Here is a 17,605-nt window from a genome sequence, read left to right as displayed (position 1 = left end):
TTATGGTGCAACACGCTTCAACCGCCGCCCCCCAGCAGCATAATTGAGATATAGTCCAGTGACCAGACCAGTAACATCGAACCGGGGTGGCTAACAAATCGAGTCGAGTGGAATGGAATGGCCAGGAGGACAATCAGAAGTGGTTGGAGTGGATTCGAGTGTAGAGTGGTGTGGACATGTTCTGTAACCGCATGATTAGAAATCGAGTAAAGTCGATGACAAAGTAGCGGGAGGAGCTGAATCCTTATATGGGGACGGGGTGGATGGACTGCCAAACTAGGTTAAACTCAAACCCTTCCGTTCAATTTTTGGCTTAATGATTTTTGAGCTAGTTTATGACAAACAATATCAATGCAAAGGCGTAACCTGCGTGCGACTCGTTTAACTGCCTTTCCCGCTGCTTGAACCCTCCTTAAACGGCTGTTCCCCTCGGAAAATTGAGCACGCAGCGGAAATGAGAGGGCATAGTTTTCGCATTTTCCTTTAAATTACAAAACAAAACTAAAAACAAGAAGGGGAGTTTTTTAAGAGGTAGTCGAGGCATTAAATACCCTTCAATTTCATGATTTAATAGAACTACTTATATGTATGACTTTTCAAGTACAGACTTTAGTTGTACATTTAATGAATCCATTAATTTTCTAAAAAATTTTCATATACAAGAATGACACAGTAATCTCCTAATAACCTAACTAGGTAGAAACAGAAGAAATTCCAACCGGTTTTGGTGGATAAATATGTCTGTAAAATCAGACTCTAATTTGGACGTGGATAAACTTTTGTTTGTGTCAACATTTAAATAAAAAGTCAAGAAATATGATTAATTTAACCTCTAAAAAACTCCATATACCCTGTGTCATATAGGGTATGCTTTATAAGAAATGACGAATGAGAAATCAAATATGCATATATTCAAATTTTTACGTGTTCTGCCGCCCCGAGGACAACGGATTTTTATTTGACTTTTTATATGCCATATAAACCAGGATTGTGCGTCAGTACGCGACTTTTCAATAAAAATCCCAATCCAACTCAGCGAGTGGGTTTACTTATCGCCCTTGCTGCTGCTTGAAGTTTTTCGTTGTCGGTGCTGCAGCAGCTCCTGGTATTGCTCAATGGATCCATCCTCATGCTTGGAAGTGAACGAGGCCGGCTTTTCAGCCTTAGTCTGCTCATCACTGGCGACGACTTTACTACGCTTCGATTTCTTCAGTTTATCGCGAACGCGTTTTCCCAGTCGCGACTCAGCCAGCACCTGGCTAACCTTTGAGCTCTTCATGTATCGTGTGCGCCAGGACTGGAATAATTAATAATAATACGTTTTAGAGGTGACTAATAATATTATTTATATTAGGATTAAAAAATACCTCGGAGCTTGTCTGTTCTAATTTGTCGCGTTCATCTTCGCTCGTGTCCAGAGAAATAACATCGTTGTCCATTTCCTCAGGATCGGGACGCTTCTCCTTTTTTTCGTTCTTAACTACCACTGGTGGTGGCTCGTCTTCCTTGGTCATTTCCTCAATCATTTCCAGATCACCGCCTATTGAAATGACATCATCGTTTTGATCCTCGTCATCTAAGGGAGCTGGTTCGGGTGCAGTGGGTTCCTTTGCTTCTGCAGGAGCATTAAGATCACCTAATGGGGCTTCTGCCGAAGGTTGTTCCTTGGGCGCTGTTTCATCTACATCTTCAGGCTTTCCCGCATCTTCTGGTTTAGTGAGTGCTTCAGTATTGACAGGATCTTCTTCCGTTTTGGCAGCCTCATCTGGCTTGGCAGGCTCTTCTGGCTTGGCGGGCTCTTCGGGTTCATCGCGAACTTCGCCTTCCTCCGGCTCGCTTTCTACGACTGGTGCTGGTGGCTCCACTACAGCAGGCTCTACGATTTCCTTCGACTTCGGCTCAGTGCCCTCATCATCTGTGCTGTCGCTGATCAGCAATGTTTCCGGCTCCGTTTGTATGGGGATCACATCTGGTGAAGCAGAACGCGATTTGGAACGGGAAGGCTTGGTGGAATCCTTATTTGCAACTAAAGTTTCGGTTGGAGGAGGAGGAGGATCAGAAGCTGGAGCTGGCACTTCCTTTTCCGGTGACTTTGAGCTCTGTCGATAGTTTCTCTTGATCTTGATTTTCTTTCGGGGTGCTGGCTGTTCTTTGCTTGTATTAACTTCTTTACTCTCTTGAGTTTTACGGCTGCTTGACTCCTTGTTTTTCGTGCTACGCTTTTCCTTTTCCTTTCGCTGAACTTTCTCTGCTGGGATCTCGTCATCATCATCCGACTTGACCTCTATCTTGGTGATTGGCTCCATGGCTAGCTGAGAGCGAATAGCCCGGGCACGTGCCTGCAGCTCTAGCAGTTCTAGCACGCTCATCTGACCGCCCGCTGTGGAAGAAAAGGAAACCTTAGTAACCTGGGAAACTCTACGTTCAGTTGCCATAATGTGTTTAGTTTTTATACTTTCTTAAAGTTAATACTCACACTCCTTGTTGTTCTCATTCCCATTGTTTGTTTTCTTGGCTCTTAGCTTCTTCTTGTCTGAAATTTTAAATAAGAATACATTAAAAATTGGTAGTTAAAGTATAGTTTAAATTAACTGCACGCCAGAATGCCGGTCAACCAGCAAGCGGATCCGTTGCAGCTGGACAGCCAGACTGCAGACGATCAGGGGGAGGAGGAGGAGGAGCAGGCGGAGGATGAGAACCGACTGGATAAGTTTACGGTGAGGCTCAATGGACAGCATGACTTGGAGCAGCGCTTGAAGGATTTCAAAGCGGCCTGCGAGGCGCATGAGAAGCATGCTAGGCGGCGAAAGAGGAGACGTTACTACCATCTGGGTCTGGTGGCCAAGCTGGTGACGGAAACCACACACGATGAGCTACGTCGCATGCTGGAGAATGGCACCTATACCTTCCACGTCGATACGGTGGCCAACAAGCCGGATGAATTGAAGGCCATTTTGGACACCATGAACATTGCCATTTCGGCTCACACTGCCGAGAGGGAACTCCGCCTGACTACCGGCCTGGCGCTGGAGATTAATGGCGAGTGCTGTCGCGTTGGCAGGCTGAGAAACAATTGCACAGTGATGCTGGCGAGAGGTGCAGTGGTCACTCTCACCACCGATGAGGCCTACCGCTACAAGGGCTACAAGGAGATTGTCTACGTGATCAATTTGCGGGCTTATCTTTCCTCTGTTCAGCTAGGCGACATTCTGCTGATAGGAAAGGAAGCTAGGTGTCGGGTGGTAAAGACCCTTCGCGAAGCCCTGACCGTGATGATCATTGATGCTGGTCTGGTGGCCTCGTACGACTTTATAGAGCTTCCCAGGCAGTGCCACGCCTTAGATCCCGAGGTATATCCCGATCTGTACTTAAAAGACCTGGAGATGGCCGCCTCCTTGAACGCCAATTATATAGTGCTGCCTAAGATTCGTTGCAAGAGCTTTCTTCGCGCCGTGCGGCAGACCCTGAACTCTGGCTTCAGCCTCAAGTTGATCGGAATGATCGACTTTGAGTATGTGCGTAGCAACATGCTGGATCTGCTGGGCATCATCAAGCTGGTGGACTACATTTGGATACCGGACATGTTCAACGTTAATTGCTGCGTTTACAACTATATTATGGAGGACGTGCTGCCCATTTCGCAGTGCCAGAAGAAGCCGGTGATTGGCACAGTGCCGCTGGAGCGTTGCAGCGATTTTAAGCGCTTCGAGTTGCATGAATTCCTCTGGAAGATTGACGCCATTCACATCCAGAAGAGTCCGTGGTGCAACAAATATCCGCTGATTGTCAAGAAGCTGATGCCCATTAAGGATTATCGCGTGGGCGTGGTTCAGAACAAAATGGTGCTGAAGAACATCCTCACCTCCTACCAGACGGTGGTGAATTTTATCATTCGAACCATCAGCTCGATTGAGTGCCAGGCCATATTTTTGTTTACCAAATGCGAGGCAGCCAGCGTGGCCCTTTCCCGCGTGGAGATCTACTGCCCGGTGTACATGATGATGCCGCTGGAAGAAACGGACGACGAGGAAACCGTAACCTGCAAGGTGGAACTGGCACGGGCGCTTCATTTGCGCCGAAATATGCACCCGGTTCTGTACACCAAGGACCTCAACGAGTGCAACTACAGTCCGATTGAGTTCGGAGTGGATTTCATGCGGAAGAAGGGCTGCCTGGAGGTTGGCGACTTTGTGGTCACCTTGGAGGTGGGCAAGGAGGACAACGAGAACGTGGTCATCGGCATTGGCGAGGATGTCTGCATCCTGCGGGCCTTCTACGTGTCGCCACTCTTCGCCTGCGAGAAGTTCAAGTACGGCGGCTAACTTTCCGGCGTGCAGTTGTGCAGATTACACAGATTAACCAGCTCCAAATTAAATGTAACTTATCACTCACTTCTTCGGGACTCCTGGCCTCCGATGTCGCTGTCCGAGGAAATCTCCTCCAGAGAAATGTGTTCTGAAAGGGTAGCTTGATAGGGTGTGTTTCATAGACTTATAGATGGCCCAACATACCCTCTTTCTGCTCCACATCCGAATCTTCGGAACTCTCGGTGTCTGTGGGACATTTGGTGCCTTCTATAATGGATTTCAGGCGCTTCGTAGACAAGCAGAGGAGCTCCTCCAAACAGAGTTCCTCGATTTCGTCCAGGGGGGTTTTCTGTGCCATATTTACCATTAGTAATCGCTTTATAATCACTCTTCAACCCACCTTTAGAAACTCCGGTGCCAGGTTCATAATAGTTTTCGGCTTTAGGGTCCCGAAAATTTGTTTCACCAGCTCCAGACGGTCGTCTATATAGTGGGAAATCGGGTGCAGCGTGCGGTCCTCCTCCAACTTTTCCTTCTTAATGCTGATGGGCTTGGGTATTTGGTCGCCCTTGCTGTGTTTTTTAGCCTTTGAGCCGCTCATTTTATCCAATTTGTTGACAAAATAAAATCCAAACAATTTTTAGCCTTTCAGCCAGCGTTGCCACTCCGATTAATGACCGCTGCACAGTGGGGCAAAAAGATCGTTTGTCAAGATTAATGTAAGGCAAAAAAAAAATTGATTAAGAAAAAAAATGTCTTTCCAAATTCTTTAGTTGCTAACGGTTCTATCGGTTTAATCATAAATAAACATAAAATATAAATTGAAAATAAATAATATGAACAAATATTAATAACATAAAGAGTTTTTAACTTTAAACTTAACTTTTTTAACAAGAAAAATATGTTTATGAATTACAAATATTGATTCTTTGTTTACCTTAATTTAGTTCACTTATTTAATTAACAGAACTGGACTTACTTTTTTGAACCCTGTTACCCACTGTGCGCTGTTGCTTACAGTGTTTTGATTGCGCTTACAGAACAGCTGTTTCTCGAGCGGTGTAGTTCGTGAAAATTCGTCGTGTGTTTCCGGCTTAATATTAGAAAGGTAAGGACATTTATTAACTTTTTTTTAAATGGGAGTTAGTGAGAAGTGCTTACTAGCCGTAGAAAGCAATGTTCATGTGAAAAAAGCGGTTTAAAGATGATAAGTTGAGTGCAAGTTTGGAGAGCTGTTACGCACAGTCAGTTTATATAGAGCAGATTTTAGTTAGGGGCTATTATGATTAGTGAAGTTTATTAAAAGCTATGAACAGTTAAATCAATGCAAATATATAAATTAACAAAACCAAGTGCCCCTTAAAATGTTAAGTAACAGTGGGGGCATATTTAGGGCATTTCACTCGCGGCATTTCCCTGACACCCCCGCCAGGTCACACTGAACATATGTTCCGCGGAGAATGGCTGCGATTTCGCGTCGGTAAAAATAGCAAATACTCGTTGATGTGCTGCGGGAAAGCCTCCTCCCCGGCCCCAAAGTGGCCCCGAGAGAAGTGAGCAAATGTGCGCGCCGCAAGATAAGAGCCGCCGAACGATAGACAGTGACGAAAGCGCTTTAATTCGAGTACCAGCCGCCCCGCAATTACGATGAGTGTGTCGCGCGGCGGCAACACAACGCTGGACCTGCAGCCGCTCCTCGCGGACGACGGCGACGACGATGGCAGGAAGCAGGAGGACAAGATCGGCGGACCGGGCGGCGGCGGAGGATCGCTGCTCAATGGATCCGACTCCAAGGAGCTGAGCCACCGGGAGCGCGAGGACTCCGCGGTGTTCGTGAAGAAGATCGGAAGCGCCCTCTTCTACGGCCTGTCCTCGTTCATGATCACGGTGGTGAACAAGACGGTGCTGACCTCCTACCACTTCCCCTCGTTCCTCTTCCTCAGCCTGGGCCAGCTGACGGCGAGCATTGTGGTTTTGGGCATGGGCAAGCGCCTCAAACTGGTCTCCTTTCCGCCGCTGCAGCGGAGCACCTTTGCCAAGATCTTCCCGCTGCCGCTGATCTTTCTGGGCAACATGATGTTCGGCCTGGGCGGCACCAAAACGCTCAGCCTGCCCATGTTTGCCGCGCTGCGTCGCTTCTCCATCCTGATGACCATGCTGCTGGAGCTGAAGATCCTGGGACTCAGGCCCTCGAATGCGGTACAAATCAGCGTGTATGCCATGATCGGCGGCGCCCTGCTGGCCGCCTCCGATGATTTGTCGTTCAACATGCGGGGCTACATCTATGTGATGATCACCAACGCCCTGACCGCCTCGAATGGGGTGTATGTGAAGAAGAAGCTGGACACCTCGGAGATCGGAAAGTACGGCCTGATGTACTACAACTCGCTGTTCATGTTTTTGCCCGCCTTGGCACTCAACTATGCGACGGGGGATCTGGAGCAGGCGCTGAACTTTGGACAATGGAACGACTCGGTGTTTGTGCTGCAGTTCCTGCTCAGCTGCGTCATGGGATTCATACTGTCGTACAGCACCATCCTGTGCACGCAGTTCAACTCGGCGCTGACCACCACCATTGTGGGCTGCCTGAAGAACATTTGCGTGACCTATCTGGGCATGTTCATTGGCGGCGACTATGTCTTCTCGTGGCTCAACTGCATCGGGATCAACATCAGCGTGCTGGCGAGCCTGCTCTACACGTATGTCACCTTCCGGCGGAAACGGGCGCCCGATAAGCAGTTGCCCAGCAGCAACCGCGGCGAGAATGTCTAGCTTCGTCTTAGCTCAAACTCAAGCCAAAGCCATACGATATGTTTATGTTCTGCATTCTACGACTTCGTATTCGATTTTCCTATAGCCACACAGCGCATCGTCTCTGTACATATTAATAGCTATGTATCTTAAAACAAAACGAGTGTAATATTTAGCAATTATGTAATTTTAATCACTTTGTACATTTGTCCGCATGCAACTGTTTCCTGCATCGAAAGTGTCATAAGTAACAGAAATATAATAGCTCCTCCTTCGCATTGGGTGGGCCAGATAACCGATTGTTTTCTATCTTTGGCTCGTTAGCGATAAGATTGCCTCGGCCCTAGCTAATTAAGAAAAATTATTGCACTCACATGTGCTTTTCTAATTGGTTTTCGTTGTTAAGAATTTAATATGTAGATCTCCGTGGTGGCACTTTTCAATTACTTGTGCTTAATCGTGTGTTTACCTATTCTGGGTAAACACGTTGGCGCTCTGAGAACTCTACTAAAAGTACTGCATTGCTGGACAGCCGGAAAACCTTCAGTGGGTTGGCCGATTACGAGTTACTTTCCAGACGAGTTTTTGGGTTTTTTTGTATGTTGTTCTAAGAAACAACAATGTAATCAGGCCATAGAGCGATTGCGAGTGTTAGTAATATAATGTACATAGATAAGCACGCCTTTGGTTTTTGGGCATAGTGATTTTCCGTTTCCATTGTTGATTGTCTAATAATAGGCTTCTGTTTAGAGTAGCCAATTGGATGGTTGAAGAATTTTGTGCTTTGTTAGAGAAGTAAATAATTTGCGCAGCTGAAGCTCTTCTTTTCGGTATCTCTTAGCTAATTTAGTGCTTTTAAGATGGATATCTAATTTCTAAGAATTAGTTAGTCGGGGTTTATTCACCCTAAAATTTTTATATAATTATTTTACTTATCTTATTCACCATAATATTTTTATTTAAATATTTTACTTATCTCAAAAAATACCAAGATTTGTCATGGCATTCTTATTAATAGTGACTACCCATTTAGCCAAGAAACACCGATGACGACATTGAAATTGAGCATAAAATCCGAGATGAGGTGCCAGTGCCCCCTGCAGCAATTTGTTTAGGTTTTATTTCGAGACCCAGCAATATTGATGGGTGAATGAGGGATTCGGGGTGGGGACAGGTAATGAGGAAGCCGAAACAGGTTTGCTCGGATTTAACGGCGAGGTAAATTGTTAGTCAGCATCAGCCCTGTCCGCGTACCCAGCGTACCCACATTATGGACAAATTGTTTGCTCATATTCGCTGCTATTGAAAGTGGGCACGTACAGAGCGGCTTTAACCGAAGACAGGTAGTCAGGGTCATGTTTATGTGGTGATGATGATAATGATGATGCCGACGATCGTGCTGATAAGGTCACCGGGTGTACGGGTGTACCTCCCCGTGTCTCCTCTTTGAATCCACAGATCATCATGTTGCAACGCTGCTGGCGTCTCTCCAAGCCGCTGGCCATGCGACGAAGCTTCGCTTTGGGCCAGGTTAATAGCCAGGAGGTGGCCACAGAATCACCAGAGCCCCAGGATGCCTTCGAGCGTCAGTATCTCAAGGATCGCATCGAGATATCGCCTTTTCAGCGGGTGATCCTAGGAGCTGGGTCCTCCTTAGCTGCTCTATTGGATCCCAGACGGTAGTACATCTATTTTATTATTATAAATACAATATAACATGTATTAATCCCTTCTCAGTCACGATATGATCGCCTGTCTGGGCGAGACGACTGGAGAGGATGCCCTTTGGAGTATTTTGGACACCATGCAGGCCAGCGAGGAGGGTCAGCGCATCATGGCCGATAAGCCCCGCATCCACACCAGCACCATTGACTTCAAATACCTGGAAACTCTGCCAGCAGATACCTTTGGAGCCGCTTACGTCAAGTTTTTGAAAGATAATGTAAGTAAATAAGTAAGTGATAAAAATGTGGGAACAAATTAGTACACAAAACACGTACAAAAATCTGGTTCAAAGATATTTTAAGAAACTATACAGAAAACAAACAACGAGATATTTGTGAAGAATAGCAAAAAAATAAGAAAAATTAAGGTCGAATTTATAATGTGGAATTCACCATAGCCGCTATGAAAAAATCTAGAAAACTTCATAAACTCGGATAACAGTAGAATAAATTTCGACTTAAGTTTCTTAAAATATTCTTGTAAAATATCTTAACTATAATTAACTTTTAGAACTTCTTGCTTATTATTTCAACTAAAGTTTCATTAAAAATTATTTGAAAATTGCTAAACTATTATAACTTATTCTTAAAAAAAAACTTTTTTTTAACACTTGAAAAACTTATAAGTAACTTCTTGCTTATAATTAACATTTAAGTTTTATAAAACAATTCTTTGAATTGCTTAACTATTATTAACTTCTAGGAAATAGGAAAACACTTAAAAAACTTAGAATTTATTTCTTGCTTATAACGACGGTATATAACTCTTCCAAATGACTTCCAAGTTTTATCAATCGATTTGACCCCAATTTCGGTATCCAATTTTTCAGCAAGTCACGCCCGACAGTCGCATGGCCGTGAGGTTTTTGGAGGACCCCAAGCTGGCCTACCTGATGACGCGGTACCGCGAGTGCCACGACCTCATCCACACGGTGCTGGACATGCCCACCAACATGCTCGGCGAGGTGGCCGTCAAGTGGGTGGAGGCTCTGAACACGGGTCTGCCCATGTGCTACGGAGGCGCGGTGTTCGGAGCAGTTCGCCTACGTCCCAAGTGAGTTCAGTGAACTGAAGTTCCCCAATTATACAACCATTCACGAGATTGTTTACTTTATATTCGTCTGTTCAGGCAGCGGCGTGCGTACTTGAAGCAATATTTGCCCTGGGCCCTGGAGAATGGCAAGCGAATTAAGCCCCTGATGCCCGTCTACTGGGAAAAGCGCTGGGAGCAGAATATCCACGAACTTCGCTCCGAATTGGGCATAACTGTGTTGAATAAAGCGTAAAGAGGCGCGTTGTTTTTAAACTTGTTTTTGAATTTGATAGTTATCGATAAATGTGATCGAGATCGTAGAGTTTAGTGGAAACATGATATTTTTTAGAAATGATCGCATTGAATTCCTAGCCAATCTGGCAACGCCAAGCGCTCTGTTTGGTTTTGCTGATGTGTTTTGTATTGTTTTTCGGTCCATCGTTTAATGGCTAATTACCTAAAATATCCGCACCATGACTGAGAAATTCAATGGTTTTAGCCACGACGAGATCCTCAAGATAACGGGCGTGAAGGAGGGCGGCGTGGGCAAGCGGCCTGCGAATCTGGAAGCAGGTTAGATCACTTTGAAATTAGGCACGAAGCGTGTAAACAATTATCTGTTTATAAAACGAAAAACCCTTGCAGCGAAGCAGGCGCTCCGGAATCAACCGGGTATTCGGCGGATGCCCGATAAGATCTTCCGCCAGGCGGATCAAATACGGAAGCAGCAGCAGCAGCAACAACCCATCCAAAAACCGGATGTGACGAAAAAAACCAAATTGGGAACAGCAACTCCCACGGAGAAGCAGCCAGAAGATGACGCAGCCCATGGATCGCTGAATCTGGAGCGCGCTCTTTCCGATTCATTAATGGAGGCCCTCTACCATGGTCAGGCCACCAATAGAGATAACAAGCCCGCTGCCACGTATGCGGATGCTGAGGCCACAACCTCCGCCGACGACAGTTCCATACTGAAGATCAGCGGCGGCACCAGCTCAATAGACGATGCCAGCATCCTGCCGAGCAGCAAGGATGAATCCTCCTCGCGGGAGCGCCTCAACACGGACTCACCCTTCAAGGGCATCTCGCTGAAGGACTTCGAGCAGCATCGCCGCATGATCGAGGAGCAGAACAAGCAAAAGAAGCAGCTGCTCTACCAGGCCATCGAGCAGCACACCCAGAAGTCGGCGGCGGAGTCGCGGAAGATCGAGGAAATCCGCCACGAGCTGTCCAAGCTGGAGAGCGATCTTGCCGTGGACGTGGCCCTGCTGAGGAAGCAGATCGACAATGCCTGCATACATTTTGCCAATGTAGAGTGAGTGTGGGAGCATCTAAAAACTGTTTTAAACCATATTAATAATTTTTATAATACAGAAAACAATATGTGAAGATCGAGGCACAGTTCCTGCGTGCCAAGATAGAACTGCACAATGCCTCCGAGAAGAAGGAGCTGCTCACCGAGCATCTTTGCACTGTAATTGCCCACAACGAGGATCGGAAGGCGCAGAAGCTCACGGAACTGATGCAGAAGGTCGGCCTGGCGCCCACCGATGAGCCGCCTGCCACGCCCCCCAACGCAAATGTCAATTGAGCCTAATTAGTTTGTACGATTCGAATATTCAGCTTTGCTTTATTTGACCAAGAATTTTAGTTCGTTGCCAGCTTCCAAATGATATTTGTTTGAAAAATTGATATTATATTAATTCTAATTTTTCTTTAAATTGCAAATTGAAGTATGGCTGATATATATATATGTTGCTCTCTCTTATGTAATTACTGTTCATAGTTTAAGTAAAAAAGTGCAAATTGCAATAAAATATGTATATGTTATGTGTAAAATTTAAATTGATTTTAACTTGGGTACTTTTTGAAAATAATTGAAAAATAAATTAAAATCAAATTTAAGGTAGGGTATAACCTAGTCGACTACAGAACCTCAATGTTATTGTTTGTTTTCGACTAGGTGGCAACTCCGCTAGCTAGCTCAACAGCTGATCGTTTTTTGAGTTGAATAAACGTGCGCAAAACCTAAACAAAATAATCGAAAAATAAATATTTCTAAACGGAAATAAATAAGAAAAAATCAAATAATGGCAGGACGTGGAAGAGGCGGCAAGACAGGCACCCTCACAGCCGAGCAAATGGCCATGCTGGGCTGCACCAAGGATATGCCGGTGCAGACAGCGCCGCCTCCCACATTTCCGCCTGTTTTGAACAGGCCCACTACACTGGAGGTGGGTTCAAATGGATTTTATTTAAATAATATTCAGTTATTAACATTTTCTTTATATTCCCCCTGCCAGACAACCGCCACCCAAAACTACCAGCTGCTGTGGAAGGAGGATTTCCTGAATCGTATGCGAGATTCCCCCTATTACATTGTCTCCGCCAGCCAGGAGACGCCAAATCGGGAGCACAAGGACTGGCGGGAGGTAAATCCCTATTCCTATTTACAATTCAATATTCCTCATCCTTTTGGTTCCACCCCCCAGAAAGCCATGGAGCGCATGAAGCTTAAGGCCCAGCCCGAATTCAATTACAAAGCCATGCCCCAGGAGCTAAACATATCCAGTCGAAAGCGACGCGCTGCAGATGCGCGGCCCAAGCTGCTGGCCAAGAAGACCAACATCGAGGACAGACTCAAGGTGCTGGAGCAGAAGGAACTTAAATCCGGCGGTGGCGAACAGGACGAGGTCAAACAGGAGTCGGATTCCGAACAGGAGGAGGAGCAGGACGATCCGGAGGCGGCGATGGATGACGAGATGGACGAGGACAACGACTACGGAGCCACCTACTTTGATAACGGAGAGGCGTTCAACGACGAGGACGACAACTTGGACGACGGTCCCGTGTATTAATAAAACCATCGTACTGAATACTTTCGGATCTGTGATTTACTATGTCGCCACTTTAAGCTTATTTAACACAAATTTTGGATTAATTTACACGTAGGGGGTGACTGGCTTAGTCCAGGCTCTTGGGCACGTAGTAATTGAAGTGGATCAGACCAGAAGATTTCACCTGCAAAGGGGAATTTGGTTAGTGGGAAGTGGGAATAGATAGTGACTGCAACTCACGAATCCAATGGTGCCGGCCAGGACGAGGATGCCAGTGATGAGCGCGGCATTGTACTTGGCGTTCTTCTGGCTGTGCTGCTCCTTCCAGTCTCCAGCGGGCACGGGCAGATCGTTCATGGTGGAGTGGGGTCCATGTCCACCGTGGTAAGCGGCACGCGACAAGGCGCCAGCTAAAATTACAGGTAAAAATATTAATTAATAAGGGTTTGGATAATGATATATGCACTTTAATATGGGATTCCCTATGGTATATGATCTCATCCTAGTACCAAAATATTCCCTAAGTATCTCTAACTAAAAATTAATGCAAGAAGAAGGTGGGAACTTATAGGAAGGGATATATTTATAGTTATTATGAGGATTGGTGGGTCTGATATATCTAGAGTTCCTTGATGTCCCTCTCTTCGCCTTCCCACATTATGTAATTTTTAAGGTTAGCAGTTCCACCGAAAATACTTGATGCGCCGTTTAAACTCACCGTTCTTGAGCAGAAGCCCCTGCTTGACAATGTGCTTAACCAACATGATTGCTCGAAAGTTGCTGGAAATTAAAAAATTATGGTTTATTTTCACGGCAAAAGTATTTTCGCATAAAAACTAACCCGTAAGTTTTCTTGTATCGAACAGTGTGACCGTGTTATCGTTAGAGGAAAAATCCCACTTTAAAATTAGAGATGTGCTCACGTACCGAATACTCACGACTATTTTTATTTTGAAAAACGTAATAGGAAAGAAAATAAATAAAATTAAACACTTCCGGGCTTGCAAAAAAAATAATACAGAGCCTTAAAATCATTTCGAAATTATCTTAATATTTTTAATTCTATATCAACCTATTAGTCACGTCACCTAATCGTCACTCCTCCCTAATCGATAGCCTCCGTTAACGCCTCTGTTATCAGCTCTGTTAAGTCAGCTGTTGATGCGGAGGCGTTCTCCGATTGCTAATTGCAAGTGCAAACAATTGGCCAGTTGTTGATTGCCAGCAGGACCTTTTTTTCGTGACCAGTGCCGCCGCAAGACATTCCCAGCCATGCTGTCCATCGGCGCCATGGCCAACATCAAGCACACGCTGCAGAAGGAGCTCTTCCAGGCCGCCGGCGAGCGCCTCCTTTCCGTGGTGACGGTGGTCAAGAAAAAGGACAAGAAGCCCTGCTACCTCTGCGTGGTCACGACGGCGCCGCCGGTGCCCGTGGTCACTCTGTGCCTCGTCAAGCAGTCGGAGCAGCGCGAGAGCGAGTACAAGCGCAAGCGGAGCTGGCAGCTGGACGAGATCAAGTGGGTGGAGGGGCGGAACGAGCAGTTGGAGACGCACGAGTTCGATCTGCAGTTGGAGAAGCTCTACAAGTGGTACGCCCTCAATCCGCTGGAGCGGCAGAACTTCCTGGCCGTGCTCAATCGGCAGATCCAGAAGAGTGTGCGTGGCCAGAGGGCGGAATTCCGGAACGTTCCGGCCGCCTGGTTGGCGGAGAAGTCCCCGGAAAAGGTGGTTCTAGGTCGAGTGACCCAGAAGACGCAGCACACCGACGACGAGGAGGACGAGGAGGAGGAGGCCCAGGAGTTTACCGCGCTGACGGACAAGGAGGCCAACGAGCTGGGCAAACTCTTCTCCGAATGCGACTTTGCCATCAAGGATGCCGAGCAGTTCATCGAGCAGTTGTCCCGGGAGCTGCACGATCTGGATGGCGTAAATTAATAAGCTTTTTTAAAGCAATTCTTATTACTCATCGTTTCTTATCTCGCAGGCCAATATGCAAAGTGTTCTGGCCTCGGAGCAGAAGGTGCTGAAAATGATGGAGCACATCGACAACGCCATTTCCGAGGCGGACAAGTTCGAGAACCGGCTGGACAGCTACGAGGATATCCTGGGGCACGTTAAGGAGACCATGGAGAAGATCGGCGGCAAGAACGCCATGATCGAGATAGCCAACAACAATAATATCAAGCTGATGAAGGAGCTCAACAAAGTTATAGTGGGTATAGGTAGTTATTAGAATGGATTCAATGAATTATTTTGGATTTTTTCTTTTATATGAATGAATTAATTCGAATTTTGAGTTTAATAGAATTGAATGAATGAATGGCATGAATTCCGAAATAATTCAAACGACAATTTTTGAAATTAAATCTGCCTGAATTTTATTTACTAAACAGTTAACATTGATTTGTTAAAATTTTTCCTCTTTTTGTTGTCAAAAGAAAGTACAAAAAAAATATGGCAAATTCATAAAAATTATTCATTCATTCATTCAATTCCAAATTAATTAGAAAAACATTCAATTTATTTCACATAGAATTGAATTTAACAAATCAGAAATTTCATGGCCTACTATGGTAAAACAAAAATTTAATGATTCACGCAGGGCTCTACTAGTTATATATAATTTTGCGGTGTTTAATCTTCCTGTTATTTCTTTAGAGCCAACTGGACTTGCCGCACAGCCAGCAGCAGGCTCTGGATGAACCCGATCTGAAGACCGCCAGTGGACGCAAAGCGGCCATTGCTGCTGCCCAGTGCCTGCAGCAGGCCATGAACAGCGACATAGATCCCGCCCTGCTTCGCTTGGAGGCCGTCCAGGATCAGCGCAAGCGCTTTGAAAAGTGGAAACAAAAGTTCTCCGCCACAGTCAGTCGGTTCATGAACAACCTGTTCATCCATTTGGGCAACGAAATTGGAGATATGCCGGTCACTAGCACCGAACTCACGCTGCCCAATCATTCCAACGTCCATCGCGAACTGACGCCCTACACAGAGCTGATGCACTGGACAAAGGCCATGGACCGGAAGACGTACGATGGCCTGATGCGTGTCTACACGGCTTCGCTGAGCAAAATCTATGACAGGGATGTGAGGAACTTCTTTAATTTGGTAAGAACTAGAAAACTTAATCTAATAGATTGTTTAATAATCATATAATATACCTTTAATAGGCTAAAATTCAGGTGGCCGAGAAGCTGCGAAATTCTCGCGAGGATCTGGACATGTCCACGTCCTCCAGGAAGTCGGCTGTGTCCACCATACCTTATGGCACTTTGGGTATCAACAGGGATCAGTGGGGACCAGGAGTGGAGAGTGCCGATCGAATTCGTTTCGATGCCCTGCTGGAAAAGGTTCTAGCTGAGCTGGAACCCATTGCCCTGCAGGAGCAGTTGTTCTGCATCAACTTCTTCCAAATGGACGTTATCAGTCCAACGACGAAGAACACGCAGACCACATTGGAAATGGAGAAGGCGGTGGACATGTCGCAGTCGGTGATAGCGGGAGCAATATCGCCGTCTGCAGAGGGAGTGCCGCAAAAGCGGATTGATCGTCAGATTAACGAGGATGTGCGGAAGCTGATGATGGGTCTTTTCGGTTGCCTAGAACCAGAGTTGGTCAGCTTTATCCAGAGCTTTGAGCGGGTAGACAGTTTGTAAGTAATTGATATTAACTAATGATAATATAAATTAATAAATATATTCTTTCAGCTACTCTCTGTACGTCTTCGTGCGACTCACTCAGCACGTCATGTCCGCCCAGGACACACATTCCTTTCTCAGCATGACCTTCGCCTCCGCCTTGGTGCAGGTGAAGCGCAGCTTTGACCGTTTCATGCACAACCAACTGCAGTCCATCAAGGAGGCCAAGCTGCATAAGCGCTCAAAGGCCATTCTGCCGTATGTGGAGAACTTCGAGAACTTTGCCCAAACGGCGGAGGGCATCTTTCGCAAGTCGGACCGCCGCACGGATATGGAGAAGTGGTACTTGCAGCTGGTCAATGCCATCTTTGAGGGCATCCATCTGCATTCGCAGGAGCATCCTAAGACACCTGTGCAGGTGGTGCGCATGGAGAACTACCACCATATGTACGCTCTGCTAGCTCAGCTTAAGGTTCCTGGTCTGGATGCGCTGAAAAAGGAGGCCAAGAAGTGCTACAACGATGCGCTTAAAGCGTATGTGACTCAGTACTTCGGCCGGCCGCTGGAGAAACTGAATGTAAGTCAACGAACTTTAAAAAGAGATGATCTGAGATGTATTTTACAAATTTACTTTCCCCCTTTCCAGCAATTCTTTGAGGGCGTGCAACTGAAGGTGGCTCAGGGAGTCAAGGAAACGGAGATTAGCTACCAAATGGCCTTCTCCAAGCAGGAGCTGCGCAAGGTAATTGCCCAGTATCCGGCGCGCGAGGTAAAGAAAGGCCTCGAGAACCTCTACAAGAAGGTGGAGAAGCACCTCAGCGAGGAGGAGAACCTGCTGCAAGTAGTGTGGCATGCCATGCAGGAGGAGTTCATTGCCCAGTACAACTACCTCGAGGAGCGCATCCAGAAGTGCTATGCCGGCGCCATGATCAACCTCGAGTTCAATATCCAGGACATACTCGCCTTCTTCTCGGACATAGCGCGCTCCCACTGATCGAGGGATTCGCATCTGGAAATCGGGGCGTGTTTTAATCGGGTTCTATTTTTAAGTGCAATAGTATTTAAAGCGTTGTTTCTGCTGATTGGAAAATATATGGCGCGCATATTTAAACAGATGTGGATCTGCAAGAGTCCAAGGCGATGAAAGAGAGGGATCAAAGAGAAAGATCTTGGAGACTAAGTAAAGTCGGCCTTAAGGAGAGCTTTTTCACAGCTTCTATCGGAAGTTGTTGATTGTATAAGTTCCAAATACTAAACTTCCCTTATTGAATTTTCTTTAAATGTGGGTAGAGAAATATTTTTTAGAAATTACTAT

General features: G+C 46.0%; 8 protein-coding genes across 10 annotated transcripts; 6 read left to right on the top strand and 2 right to left on the bottom strand.

Moving 5' to 3' along the window:
- Positions 1 to 911: 911 nt before the first annotated feature.
- On the bottom strand, positions 912 to 5,483 carry LOC108069102 (nucleolar protein dao-5). 2 transcript variants are annotated; one of them, XM_070214266.1, is made up of 8 exons: positions 5,469 to 5,483; positions 5,287 to 5,400; positions 4,708 to 4,987; positions 4,512 to 4,656; positions 4,393 to 4,455; positions 2,477 to 2,533; positions 1,368 to 2,380; positions 912 to 1,297 (listed from the first exon to the last, which is right to left on the bottom strand). In XM_070214266.1, exons 3-8 carry the CDS (start codon positions 4,906 to 4,908, stop codon positions 1,046 to 1,048), a joined length of 1,731 nt encoding a protein of 576 aa, XP_070070367.1. In that variant the 5' UTR covers positions 4,909 to 4,987; positions 5,287 to 5,400; positions 5,469 to 5,483; the 3' UTR covers positions 912 to 1,045. The 2 variants fall into 2 exon arrangements, with proteins under 2 accessions (XP_070070367.1, XP_017014544.3); XM_017159055.3 differs by lacking the exons at positions 5,287 to 5,400; positions 5,469 to 5,483 and having other exon boundaries at positions 4,708 to 4,997.
- Positions 2,428 to 4,391, top strand: LOC108069103 (uncharacterized). The gene has a single exon (XM_017159056.3). The coding sequence runs from the start codon at positions 2,604 to 2,606 to the stop codon at positions 4,320 to 4,322; it is 1,719 nt and encodes a 572-aa protein (XP_017014545.2). The 5' UTR covers positions 2,428 to 2,603; the 3' UTR covers positions 4,323 to 4,391.
- Positions 5,336 to 10,088, top strand: Coq4 (Coenzyme Q4). The gene is made up of 5 exons (XM_044393829.2): positions 5,336 to 5,415; positions 8,517 to 8,737; positions 8,796 to 9,000; positions 9,613 to 9,836; positions 9,912 to 10,088. Exons 2-5 carry the CDS (start codon positions 8,523 to 8,525, stop codon positions 10,066 to 10,068), a joined length of 801 nt encoding a protein of 266 aa, XP_044249764.2. The 5' UTR covers positions 5,336 to 5,415; positions 8,517 to 8,522; the 3' UTR covers positions 10,069 to 10,088.
- frc (fringe connection) lies at positions 5,733 to 7,353 on the top strand. The gene has a single exon (XM_017159057.3). It carries the CDS (start codon positions 5,955 to 5,957, stop codon positions 7,077 to 7,079), a length of 1,125 nt encoding a protein of 374 aa, XP_017014546.3. The 5' UTR covers positions 5,733 to 5,954; the 3' UTR covers positions 7,080 to 7,353.
- A 107-nt stretch (positions 10,089 to 10,195) lies between the features above and the next one.
- Gorab (Golgin, RAB6 interacting) lies at positions 10,196 to 11,607 on the top strand. Its single transcript, XM_017159058.3, has 3 exons — positions 10,196 to 10,388; positions 10,461 to 11,130; positions 11,190 to 11,607. The coding sequence occupies exons 1-3, from the start codon at positions 10,289 to 10,291 to the stop codon at positions 11,404 to 11,406; spliced, it is 987 nt and encodes a 328-aa protein (XP_017014547.3). The 5' UTR covers positions 10,196 to 10,288; the 3' UTR covers positions 11,407 to 11,607.
- Positions 11,608 to 11,800: 193 nt separating this feature from the next.
- Positions 11,801 to 12,673, top strand: Polr3G (RNA polymerase III subunit G). Its single transcript, XM_017148804.3, has 3 exons — positions 11,801 to 12,049; positions 12,119 to 12,247; positions 12,308 to 12,673. Exons 1-3 carry the CDS (start codon positions 11,906 to 11,908, stop codon positions 12,671 to 12,673), a joined length of 639 nt encoding a protein of 212 aa, XP_017004293.3. The 5' UTR covers positions 11,801 to 11,905.
- An 18-nt stretch (positions 12,674 to 12,691) lies between these two features.
- Positions 12,692 to 13,563, bottom strand: COX7B (Cytochrome c oxidase subunit 7B). Of its 2 annotated transcripts, XM_017148805.3 has the most exons (4): positions 13,494 to 13,563; positions 13,371 to 13,432; positions 12,893 to 13,062; positions 12,692 to 12,836 (listed from the first exon to the last, which is right to left on the bottom strand). In XM_017148805.3, the coding sequence occupies exons 2-4, from the start codon at positions 13,414 to 13,416 to the stop codon at positions 12,780 to 12,782; spliced, it is 273 nt and encodes a 90-aa protein (XP_017004294.1). In that variant the 5' UTR covers positions 13,417 to 13,432; positions 13,494 to 13,563; the 3' UTR covers positions 12,692 to 12,779. The 2 variants fall into 2 exon arrangements, with proteins under 2 accessions (XP_017004294.1, XP_070070853.1); XM_070214752.1 differs by having other exon boundaries at positions 13,371 to 13,511.
- Positions 13,564 to 13,789: 226 nt separating this feature from the next.
- Sec3 (exocyst complex component Sec3) lies at positions 13,790 to 17,405 on the top strand. The gene is made up of 6 exons (XM_017148803.3): positions 13,790 to 14,578; positions 14,637 to 14,864; positions 15,311 to 15,760; positions 15,823 to 16,304; positions 16,360 to 16,867; positions 16,937 to 17,405. The coding sequence occupies exons 1-6, from the start codon at positions 13,925 to 13,927 to the stop codon at positions 17,282 to 17,284; spliced, it is 2,670 nt and encodes an 889-aa protein (XP_017004292.3). The 5' UTR covers positions 13,790 to 13,924; the 3' UTR covers positions 17,285 to 17,405.
- The last annotated feature ends 200 nt before the right edge of the window (positions 17,406 to 17,605 follow it).

The sequence above is a fragment of the Drosophila takahashii genome, chromosome 3L, assembly GCF_030179915.1.
Source record: "Drosophila takahashii strain IR98-3 E-12201 chromosome 3L, DtakHiC1v2, whole genome shotgun sequence".
Taxonomy (NCBI): domain Eukaryota; kingdom Metazoa; phylum Arthropoda; class Insecta; order Diptera; family Drosophilidae; genus Drosophila; species Drosophila takahashii.
This window is presented reverse-complemented; position numbering and strand designations above follow the sequence as displayed.

Coding starts and splice junctions, on each gene's coding strand:
- LOC108069103 (XM_017159056.3), top strand. CDS start 2,604: ATGCCGGTCAACCAGCAAGCGGATCCGTTGCAGCTGGACAGCCAGACT.
- LOC108069102 (XM_070214266.1), bottom strand. CDS start 4,908: ATGAGCGGCTCAAAGGCTAAAAAACACAGCAAGGGCGACCAAATACCC. Junction 4,456..4,511: donor GGATGTGGAGCAGAAAGAGG/GTATGTTGGGCC, acceptor CTACCCTTTCAG/AACACATTTCTCTGGAGGAG. Junction 2,534..4,392: donor AGGCCAGGAGTCCCGAAGAA/GTGAGTGATAAG, acceptor TTAAAATTTCAG/ACAAGAAGAAGCTAAGAGCC.
- frc (XM_017159057.3), top strand. CDS start 5,955: ATGAGTGTGTCGCGCGGCGGCAACACAACGCTGGACCTGCAGCCGCTC.
- Coq4 (XM_044393829.2), top strand. CDS start 8,523: ATGTTGCAACGCTGCTGGCGTCTCTCCAAGCCGCTGGCCATGCGACGA. Junction 8,738..8,795: donor GCTCTATTGGATCCCAGACG/GTAGTACATCTA, acceptor ATCCCTTCTCAG/TCACGATATGATCGCCTGTC. Junction 9,001..9,612: donor TCAAGTTTTTGAAAGATAAT/GTAAGTAAATAA, acceptor CCAATTTTTCAG/CAAGTCACGCCCGACAGTCG.
- Gorab (XM_017159058.3), top strand. CDS start 10,289: ATGACTGAGAAATTCAATGGTTTTAGCCACGACGAGATCCTCAAGATA. Junction 10,389..10,460: donor GCCTGCGAATCTGGAAGCAG/GTTAGATCACTT, acceptor AAACCCTTGCAG/CGAAGCAGGCGCTCCGGAAT. Junction 11,131..11,189: donor ATACATTTTGCCAATGTAGA/GTGAGTGTGGGA, acceptor TTTATAATACAG/AAAACAATATGTGAAGATCG.
- Polr3G (XM_017148804.3), top strand. CDS start 11,906: ATGGCAGGACGTGGAAGAGGCGGCAAGACAGGCACCCTCACAGCCGAG. Junction 12,050..12,118: donor ACAGGCCCACTACACTGGAG/GTGGGTTCAAAT, acceptor TCCCCCTGCCAG/ACAACCGCCACCCAAAACTA. Junction 12,248..12,307: donor AGCACAAGGACTGGCGGGAG/GTAAATCCCTAT, acceptor TCCACCCCCCAG/AAAGCCATGGAGCGCATGAA.
- COX7B (XM_017148805.3), bottom strand. CDS start 13,416: ATGTTGGTTAAGCACATTGTCAAGCAGGGGCTTCTGCTCAAGAACG. Junction 13,063..13,370: donor GGGGCTTCTGCTCAAGAACG/GTGAGTTTAAAC, acceptor CTGTAATTTTAG/CTGGCGCCTTGTCGCGTGCC. Junction 12,837..12,892: donor TGGCCGGCACCATTGGATTC/GTGAGTTGCAGT, acceptor TCCCCTTTGCAG/GTGAAATCTTCTGGTCTGAT.
- Sec3 (XM_017148803.3), top strand. CDS start 13,925: ATGCTGTCCATCGGCGCCATGGCCAACATCAAGCACACGCTGCAGAAG. Junction 14,579..14,636: donor AGCTGCACGATCTGGATGGC/GTAAATTAATAA, acceptor CTTATCTCGCAG/GCCAATATGCAAAGTGTTCT. Junction 16,868..16,936: donor GGCCGCTGGAGAAACTGAAT/GTAAGTCAACGA, acceptor CCCCCTTTCCAG/CAATTCTTTGAGGGCGTGCA.